At 41.5% G+C, this 10750-nt stretch overlaps 1 protein-coding gene across 1 annotated transcript in view; it reads left to right on the top strand.

Annotated features, from left to right (window-relative positions):
• Positions 1–305: 305 nt before the first annotated feature.
• Positions 306–10750, top strand: part of RPL35 (ribosomal protein L35) — a 210665-nt gene continuing 200220 nt past the window's right edge. The window contains exon 1 of the mRNA XM_075835501.1: positions 306–309. Coding sequence (XP_075691616.1) covers positions 307–309 — 3 coding nt within the window. The 5' untranslated portion in view covers position 306. The remainder of the gene's footprint in view (positions 310–10750) is intronic.

Below are 10750 nucleotides of genomic sequence, written 5' to 3'. Positions count from 1 at the left end.
TATGGTCGTTGGCAGAACGTAGAGCACGGGTAGGGTGGTAGATAGAGATGAGGGAGGAGATGTAAGGAGGTGCAGCTCTGTGGAGAGCTTTGTGGGTGAGAGTTATTCGTTTAAATATGATTCTAAAGGGAAAAGGCAACCAGTGCAGTGATTGACACAGGGTAGAGGCATTGGTGTAGCAGTTGGTCAGAAAGGTGAGCCTGGCCACTGCATTCAGGATAGATTGAACAGGGGAGAGTTTAGTGAGGGGAAGACCAATTAATAATGAGTTACAGTAGTCAAAACGAGAAAAAAATCAGAGCGACAATGAGAGTTTTGGCTGTTTCCACAATAAAAAAAAGGGCGGATTCTGGAGCATGAAGAAAATATCTAAGTAAAAAATAACCCCAAGACAGTGGGCATGCTGCCTAGGATTTATAGGTAGCGCCCCACACTGAGATGGAGACACCAGGTTTAGGTAGGTTAGTAAACACAAGGAGCTCAGTTTTAGAGGAGGCTGTACATTATGTCACCATATAATCACAGTTATACAATCTGTTTTAGTCTGGCACTGACCTCTTTATTTATTTTATTTTCATTTATTGTTATATTAACTCCCTTATATAACTATGTTGCTTTTAAAATGGACAAATGGTTTTATGCTCGAGTGACATAAAAAAAAGGTGAAAAAAAAATTACATCTCAATGATTGGTAGAGAATGCAAACCTAGCTACGCCTCTGCATGATGTTAGAGACAACGGACAGACAATCACTGGTGTTTTATATAAGAGCAGGTGTGATATCACGGAAAGAGGCATATAATTGGGTGTCATCAGCGTGGAGATGGTACTGTATGATAAATCTGCTGATAGTTTATCCAATAGGGGCTGTGTAGGGAGAAAAGAGGAGAGGACCTAGCACTAAACCCTGAGAGACCCCAACAGCAAGGGGAAAATAAGAAGTAGAACAATAGAGTTGAGCATAAGTTGAGTAGGAGTTGTGGTCTACAGTGTCAAACGCTGTAGAGACCCAGAAGAATCAGTAGACAGCAATTACCGTTTCCCGATGCTTGGCGGCGCTGAAAGAGAGAGAGAGAGCGTGGAAGTTCATTACGCCCTCGGCAGTGCTGATCACCAGTAGAAAGAGCAGTGCTTCATTGTCTTTGTCGTTGCTGAACACTTGTCAAGCACACAATGCAGTACTGATTCAGTAACCACTCTGTAAAAGAAAAAGTTAGCAAAAGTTGGCAGCTCTCACTCCTTTGTGTGCCTCCCAGGCTGGGGTTCAATAGCCGTGGTCTCTACTTTGTGCACCCCACCCCCCATATCTGGTGTTCACTAGCCACAGCCTCACCAATGTGCCGCCCCCCCCCCCCAAGCTGGTGTTCAGTAGCCGCGCTCTCTCCTGTGTGCAGTGCCCCCAAATTTGTATTCTGTAGCCGCGGTCTCTCCAGTCTGCGGTTTCCTTTAGTTGGTTTTCAGTAACCGTGGTCTAATCTATATGCACAACCCCCCCCCCCCCCCATGGTGTTCAGTAGCCTGGTATGCACCACAAATGGATCATCTTAGCAGAAAGTCAGTTACAGGGGTCACACAGAAATATTAGTTTTATTAGCTGATTAGCTGATTTATGTCACATACGTTATAACAGTTTGTCTTATATGACCTTCATATTTGCATATCAGGCTGAGTACTGAGCATGCTATACAAAAAGGTTGCCTACCCCTGGTGTAGTGTGGAAACCAGATTGTAAGGAGTGGAGAAGAGAGTTAGCAGAGAGATAGCGAATTCAGCGAGAGTAGATCAAGAGTTCCAGGAGTTTAGGGATCAGGAGGAGATTAGAGAGGTCGGTTGTTAGCAGCTCAGGACAGGTCAAGAGATGTTTTTTTCAGTAATAGGGTTATAACAGAATTTTTAAAAGAGGAGGGAAAGATAGAGGTTAAATATTTTAGTAAGGTGACTAGAAATTTCTAGGAGCCTAGAAATTTCTTATTTTGTAATTGGCTCAAATTTTGAAATGTAGGAAGAGGGATAAAATAGAATAGCTGCTACTTGGTTTTGAAACACAGACATGCCCGATCCTGCGGCTGATCAAAGTCAATCTATTGACGCCATTTCCTTGGTTCATTGAGCAATGGCGTAACTACAATTCAAATGGCCACTTAGCAATCTTAGGCATTAACACCTTCCACTTAATTCACGACTTCAAAACTATTTTAAGCAATTAGGATATATTATTGCCATATTGCATATAAAAGAACCCATATAGTAGTAGTAATAATAGCTACAGTAGCAGATTGAACCCTAATGAAACTATAAGTCTATGAGGTACATGAGAATTCATCAAGATTAATTGTGAACGGAAGCCATGGCGGTAATTTGAACAGCGCCTATTCAATTCTGCTTTATTTCATTATCTTAATAGAATTAATGTTACATCTGCTATCATTTATTTACACTCCATATTGATTATCGCTACAATTAGGACAAGAATGTTAGATCATTGTACCTATTACTATAGGATAATAGACGAAATAATTGTATTTTATTTGGTCCAAAATAAATCTGGCCTACTAGAAATGAGCGGGCCAAAATCTTGAAGATTAGGTCCAACATTAAACATCATTTGATATTTAGGTTGAATCCTGTGCTGATTAATTTCATAATATATCTTTATACTTGTTGGTGCTGTGTTTTTCTAATAGAGTGGTCCATATCCCCTCTATAGACAGAATTAATTTATACATTTCTTGCTGCCTGAAGGGAAGGGGAGCTTACTTCATACAGATTTATACAGCTACCATTGAACTGAACAATAATTCTGTATGCAATAAACTCCTGAGCTCCCCCTGGTGGTGGCTGCAGATATCTAGAATTGTACTCTATTTACAGGGAGTATCAGATCTGTATCAGAAAATGGAGCTCCAATAAACATATATTATGCACACAATCAGCACTAACATTTTTTTTTACCTATAAATGAAATAATGTTCCTATTTGCTCTTATCCTTTAATGTGTAATCCCAGCCTTATTTTTCATAATTAAAGTGACTGTCCAGAAAGTAAGCACATGGCGGTGGCAGGGTGTGGCGGGCATTACAGTTGGGTAAAAAGATCTTGCACCCTACGATTCTATTATGTCTATGTCTAGCTTAATCTTTTACATGATATATAATCCATGTTTATTGCTATTTGCAGTACACTTCTGGTGGTATGAAATCTACAACCTACTGACCTTTTAGTTCATCTGGAAGAAAGTAATTTATATACTAAAGACTTTAGCATCTTATTAATTTAGCAAATTCTAAACCCATGCCAAGAGGAATAAACCCTGTAGATCCTTGTCCTCTATGTAGCCTTCAGCTGTTAAACTATCTCTTATACTGACAGATAGAATGATGTCCTACAATGTGTTCAACCAGTGCTGGAATGAAAAGAGCAAGAAAAAAAAAGTCATGTTAAATGTTGACCCCAGTTGCCAGGGCGCCTCATATTGAGAGGGGCTATTAATCAATGATATTGTCTGGGTTGAAGCATGCCGTTGTTCTACGTGAGAAGGGTGGTAATGGTTTGTAGAAATGGTGGCTTTTTCTCAGGTCAATCAAATTCACAGGTTTCCAAGCAAGGAAGTTACATTTTCCATTCCTGTTATTTCAGGACTGTCAATCCTAATTCTTCTTGACATATGTAGTTCTGGGAACTAGAAGCATCTGGAGTTGACAAGTCAGTAATGGGTCTGCTAGGAATAATCCCATATACCTTAAAGAGGCTCTGTCACCAGATTTTGCAACCCCTATCTGCTATTGCAGCAGATAGGCGCTGCAATGTAGATTACAGTAACGTTTTTATTTTTAAAAAACGAGCATTTTTGGCCAAGTTATGACCATTTTTGTAGTTATGCTAATGAGGCTTGCAAAAGTCCAAGTGGGTGTGTTTAAAAGTAAAAGTCCAAGTGGGCGTGTATTATGTGCGTACATCGGGGCGTTTTTAATACTTTCACTAGCTGGGCATTCTGATGAGAAGTAACATCCTCTTCTCTTCAGAACGCCCAGCTTCTGACAGTGCAGATCTGTGACGTCACTCACAGGTCCTGCATCGTGACGGCCACATCGGCACCAGAGGCTACAGTTGATTCTGCAGCAGCATCAGCGTTTGCAGGTAAGATCAACTTACCTGCAAACGCTGATGCTGCTGCAGAATCAACTGTAGCCTCTGGTGCCGATGTGGCCGTCACGATGCAGGACCTGTGAGTGACGTCACAGATCTGCACTGTCAGAAGCTGGGCGTTCTCAAGAGAAGAGGATGTTACTTCTCTTCAGAGCGCCCAGCTAGTAAAAGTATTAAAAACGCCCCGATGTACGCACATAATACACGCCCACTTGGACTTTTACTTTTAAACACACCCACTTGGACTTTTGCAAGCCTCATTTGCATAACTACAAAAATGGTCATAACTTGGCCAAAAATGCTAGTTTTTTAAAAATAAAAACGTTACTGTAATCTACATTGCAGCGCCGATCTGCTGCAATAGCAGATAGGGGTTGCAAAATCTGGTGACAGAGCCTCTTTAAGGGGGTTTTACACAGGGTGATTATCGGGCAGACGAGCGTTCGTTGCCGTTTCGGCCGTCCTCCCGACACATACAGGAGCTGTGACAGCTGCTATCTCGTACAGCAGCTGCCGCAGCTCCTACAGCGGGGACCGATCGCTGTGTCCCCGCTGATTAACCCCTGAAAAGCCGTGTTCAATAGCGATCACGGCTTTTTCGTTAAGCTACAATCGCTAGCCTGCTATACGATTGCGGCTGGCGATGGTGACTATGGCAACCGGACACCAAACAATGGCGTCCGGCTATGCCAGTGACGGAAGCCTAGTGTGTCCTACTCCTGACGAAGTCAGGACCCACTATGCTTGCTGTCAGTGAGTAGCAGACAGCTCTAATACACTGCACTACGCATGTAGTGCAGTGTATTAGAATAGCGATCAGAGTCTCCTGCCCTCAAGACCCCTAGTGGGACAAAGTAATAAAGTAAAAAAAAAGTTAAAAAAAGATGTGTAAAAATAAGAAAATAAAAGTTTTAAAAGTATTAAAAGTAAAAATCCCCCTTTTTACCTTATCAGTCCTTTATTATTAATAAAACTATATAAACAAACAAATAAACTATACATAATTGGTATCGCCGCGTCCGTAACGGCCTGAACTACAAAATTATTTTGTTATTTATCCCGCGCGGTGAACGCCGTAAAAGAAAATAATAATAAACCGTACCACAATCACAATTGTTTGGTCACTTCACCTCCCAAAAAATGGAATAAAAAGAGATCAAAAAGTCACATGTACCTAAAAATGGTACTGATGGAAACTACAGTTCGTTACCCCAAAAATAAGTCCTCGCACGCCTTTGTTGATGGAAAAATAAAAAAGTTCTGGCTCTTAGAATAAGGTTACACAAAAAGTAAATGATTTTTTACAAAACGTATTTTATTGTGCAAACGCCATAAGACATAAAAAAAACTATAAACATATGGTATCGCCGTAATCGTATCGCCCCACAGAATAAAGTGAATGTGTCATTTATAGCGCACTGTGAACGCTGTAAAAAAAATAGAATAAAGTGAATATGTCATTTATAGCGCACGGTGAACGCTGTAAAAAAAATAGAATAAAAAAACAATAGTAGAATTGCTGTTTTTTAGTCACCGCGCCACTTAAAATAGAATAAAAACTGATCAAAAAGTCGCATGCACCCCATGAAAACTGCAATGAATTCCTCAAGGTGTCTAGTTTGCAGAATCTGGGCAATAAGTATTAAGTTGCGTTTCTCTGGTAAAACCTTTTGTGTTATAAAAAAAAATGGTATAAAAAGGATTTTCGGACAAAAAATTTTTTACGTTTCACCTCTACTTTGCTCTAAATTCCCGTGAAACACCTAAAGGGTTCATAAACTTTCTAAATGCTGTTGTGAATACTTTGAGGGGTCTAGTTTCTAAAATGGGGTGTTTCTAATATATAGGCCCCTCAAAGCAACTTCAGAACTGAACTGGAACCTAAAAAAATTAATAAATTAGGCAATACTTCGCTTCTTACATTATACTGATAATGAGCCGTGCCCACCCCAAGATGACCCCAGTTTTGACTGTTTGTATAAACGGAGACCCCTATTAGACTGTTTCAGTGCCCGGTTTTCCCAAGCATACACCTCCTGGAATTGTATTTCTATTGATGGGACCTTGGTAGATTTTAAAGGGAGGGTTCAATTCCGCCAGTACCTGCCGGGTAAGAGGCCAAGGTATGGCGTGAAGATGTATAAGCTGTGCGAGAGTGCATCAGGCTATACCAACAAATTTAAGATATATGAAGGGAAAGACACCAGTATTCAGCCCCCAGAATGCCCCCCCTTACTGGGAGTTAATGCAAAAATTGTGTGGGATTTGGTGCACCCACTGCTGGACCAGGGTTACCAACTAACTCTACCTGGATAATTTTTATACCAGCGTCCCGCTCTTCAACTGCCTCGCTTCCAGTCCTGCGGCACGCAGCACTGCTAGAAGAAACCTGAGAGGCCTCCCTAAGACTCTGCTTGGGCAAACACTCAGAAGGGGTGAGAGCAGGGCACATTCTAGCAGCAACATATTGTGTGTCAAGTACAAGACAAGAGAGATGCCACACCAGTACCCATGTACCTGTATGAGGTACCACTACAGAGACCCCCAAACCAGCCTGCATCCTGGACTACAATAGGTACATGGGAGGGGTGGACTTGTCAGATCAAGTCCTGAAGCCCTACAGCGCCATGCGGTGTGTTATAAGAAGCTGGCCGGGCACATCATACAGATGGCATTGTACAACGCGTACGTGCTACATCGATGTACAGGCCAGACGGGAACTTTCCTGGAATTTCAAGAGGTGGTTATTAAGAAACAAATTTTTAGGGACCAAGAAGGGGGGGCACCCAGTACTTCTGGAAGCGGGGCCACACGCATCGTACCAGGGCAACACTTTCCAGGAGAAGTTCCCCAAACTGGCAAGAAAGGAAAAAGTCAAAAGAGGTACAAAGTCTGCTATAAGAGGGGGATAAGGAAGGACACAATATACCAATGTGACACGTGTCCCGAAAAACTAAGGCTCCGTATGAAAGAGTGCTTCAAAATTTATTATAGATCCCTTGATTTTTGATCTACCCCAGTTTTACTTACCCTGATGCACTCCGCACAGCTTATCCCCCCTCGTCTTTCCCTTCTGAGCCCTGCTGCGTGCCTAGGCAGCTGATAACAGCCACATGTAGGGTATTGACGTACCCGTGAGAACCCACATTACAGTTTATGGGGTGTATGTCTCCGGTCAAAATGCTCACTACACCTCTAGATGAATGCTTCAAGGGTGTAGTTTTTAAAACGGGGTCACTTCTTGGGGGTTTCAACTGTACTGGTACCTCAGGGGCTTCTGCATACATGACTTCGCACCAAAAAATCCCCAGTAGGCCAAATGGCGGTCTTTTCCTTCTGAGCCCTCCCATGGGCCCAAACGGCAGTTTATTACCACAAATGGGGTACTGCCGCGATCAGGACGAATTGGGCAACAGAATGGGGTATTTTATTTCTTGTGAAAATAAGACATTTTCAGCCAAAACTACATATTATTGGAAAAAAATAATTTTGTTTTAATTCCCAGCCCAATTCAAATAAGTTCTGTGAAAAAACTGTGGGGTCAAAATGGTCACAACACCCATAAATTAATTCCTTGAGGGGTGTAGTATCCAAAATGGGGTCACTTCTGGTGGGTTTCCATTGCTTTGATACCTCTGGGGCTCTGCAAATGCGACATGGCACCCGAAAACCAATCCAGCAAAATCTGGACTCCAAAGAACAAATAGCGCTCCTTTCTTTCTGAGCCCTCCCATGGGCCCAAACGGCAGTTTACCACCACAAATGGGGTATTGCTGCACTCAGAACAAATTGGGCAACAAAATGGAGTATTTTATTTCTCGTGAAAATAAGAAATTTTGTGCTAAAACGACATATTATTGGAAAAATTACTTTTTTTTAAATTCCCAGCCCAATTCAAATAAGTTCTGTGAAGAAACTATGGGGTCTAAATAGCCACATTACCCATAAATGAATTGTTTGAAGGGTGTAGTTTCGGAAATGGGGTCACTTCTGGTGGGTTTCCATTGCTTTGATGCCTCTGGGGCTTTGCAAATGCGACATGGCACCCGAAAACCAATCCAGCAAAATCTGGACTCCAACAAACACATATCGCTCCTTTCCTTCTGAGCCCTCCCATGGGCCCAAACGGCACTTTATCACCACAAATGGGGTATTGCCACACTCAGGACAAATTGGGCAACAAAGTGGGGTATTTTGTTCCCTGTGAAAATAGGAAATTTTGATCACAAATTACATCTTATTGGAAAAAATGACATTTTTTTAATTTCACAGCCCAATTAAAATAGGTGCTGTGAAAAAACTGTGTGGTCAAAATGATAACAACAACCATAAATGAATTCCTTGAGGGGTGTCGTTTCCAAAATGGGGTCACTATTGGGGGATTCCTACTGTTTTGGCACCTCAACACCTCTTCAAACCTGGCATGCTGCCTAAAATATATTCTAATAAAAAAGAGGCCTCAAAATGCACTAGGTGCTTCTTTGCTTCTGGGGCTTGTGTTTTAGTCCACGAGCGCACTAGAGCCACATGTGGGACATTTCTAAAAACTGCAGAATCTGGACAATACACATTTAGTAGTGTTTCTCTGGTAAAACCTTCTGTTACAGAAAAAAAATTGAATAATATTGAAATTCAGCAAGAAAAATTAAATTTGCAAATTTCACCTCCACTTTGCTTTAATTCCTGTGAAATGCCTGAAGGGTTAAAAAACTTTCTAAATGCTGTTTTGAATACTTTGAGGGGTCTAGTTTTTAAAATGGGGTGTTTTATTGTGGTTTCTAATACATAGGCCCCTCAAAGCCACTTCAGAACTGAACAGGTACCTTAAAAAAAAGTCTTTTGAAATTTTCTTAAAAAAAAGAGAAATTGCTGTTTATGTTCTAAGCCTTGTAACGTCCAAGAAAAATAAAATAATGTTCAAAAAACGATGCCAATCTAAAGTAGACATATGGGAAATGTGAACTAGTAACTATTTTGGGTGGTATAACCATCTGTTTTACAAGCAGATGCATTTAAATTCTAAAAAATGCTATTTTTTCAACATTTTCTCTAAATTTTGCAATTTTTCACCAATAAACACTGAATATATCGACCAAATTTTACCACGAACATGAAGCCCAAAGTGTCACGAGAAAACAATCTCAGAATCGCTTGGATAGGTTTAAGCATTCCGACGTTATAAGCACATAAAGTGAAATATGTCAGAAACTAGGCTGCATCCTTAAAGGGAATGTGTTGCCAGAAAAACATGTTTTTTTAAAAAAAATTAAACATTTAGTGTGTGGGTGATTAAACATTGTTCAAATTTTTTTTATTTTTTTGCACGAGTCCAGGAAATATTATAAATTATTTCTAATTTATAATACTACCCATTTTTGGTCACTAGATGGAGCTGTTCCCAAAATTGCAGCATTGCAACATTGGGTTAAAAGCCCTCGCTCTAGTGAGCTCTCAGCATTCCCCCCTCCTTTATCCTGGCTAGTGCCGGGATAAACGAGGGGTTTGAACGATGTAACCTCCTACACTGTGTGTCGCCATTTTTTGAGCTAACCCACAGTGTAGTAGGTTTACATACAGTAGTAAACACACACAAACACGAACATACATTGAAATCTCTTACCTGCTCCTGCCGCCGCGGCTCCCTCCGGCCCGTCCGCTCCGTTTGCTGCCGCTGGTGCAAGTGCACAAATCCGGAAGCCGCGACCGGAAGTAGTAATATTACTGTCCGGCCGCGACTTCCGGTCCACAGGAAAATGGCGCCGGACGGCGCCAATTTCGAATAGGACTGTGTGGGAGCGGCGCATGCGCAGTTCCCACACAGACGCCGTACACTGCAGTCAATGGGACGGGAGCCGTTCGCAGTCCCTATGGGACTGTGGCTGCCGTATTCCATGTCTGTATGTGTCGTTAATCGACACACACAGAAATGGAACAAAAAATGGCAGCCCCCATAGGGAAGAAAAAGTGTAAAAATAAGAAAAAGTAAAACACAAACACAAACACACAAATAAATATAAACGTTTTTAATAAAGCACTAACATCTTGAACATATGAAATTTTTTTGGGGTGATGACACTGTTCCTTTAAGGGGTTAAGAATGGTGTAACGATACACCGCCTTAACTATTCGGGTGGTTCCAAAATTAAAATAAAAAATTCCCCCTTTGTAGACGCTCCTCTGTGGGATATCTCTGGATCGGGCTTGCAAGGAGTGAAACTCGCAAAGTGATATTACTTAAAAGGTTAATTTTCAATAAAATACAATGCATTTCAACCTTGTACCAAGGTCTTCATCAGGTAATCTAAAATGTATCACACATAGTATTCTTATATACTGAAAAAAACAGAGTGACACTCCAGTCTTGTGAGAAAGGTGTAAGGCCCCATGCACACGAACGTGCTTTTGCGGCCGCAATTCACCCGAAAATCCACGGGAGAATTGCGGCCCCATTCATTTCTATGGGGCCATGCACACGACCGTAGTTTTTACGGTCCGTGCATGGCCCGGGAGCCCGCACCGCAGAAAGAACAGGTCATGTCTTATTACGGCCGTCTTCTGTGGTCCGGGCTCATTGAAAATAATGGCCGCGGCCATATGCATTGCC

The sequence above is a fragment of the Rhinoderma darwinii genome, chromosome 8, assembly GCF_050947455.1.
Source record: "Rhinoderma darwinii isolate aRhiDar2 chromosome 8, aRhiDar2.hap1, whole genome shotgun sequence".
Classification (NCBI taxonomy): domain Eukaryota; kingdom Metazoa; phylum Chordata; class Amphibia; order Anura; family Rhinodermatidae; genus Rhinoderma; species Rhinoderma darwinii.
The sequence above is the reverse complement of the archived record's forward strand: the minus strand, read 5'-3'. Positions and strand labels throughout refer to the sequence as shown.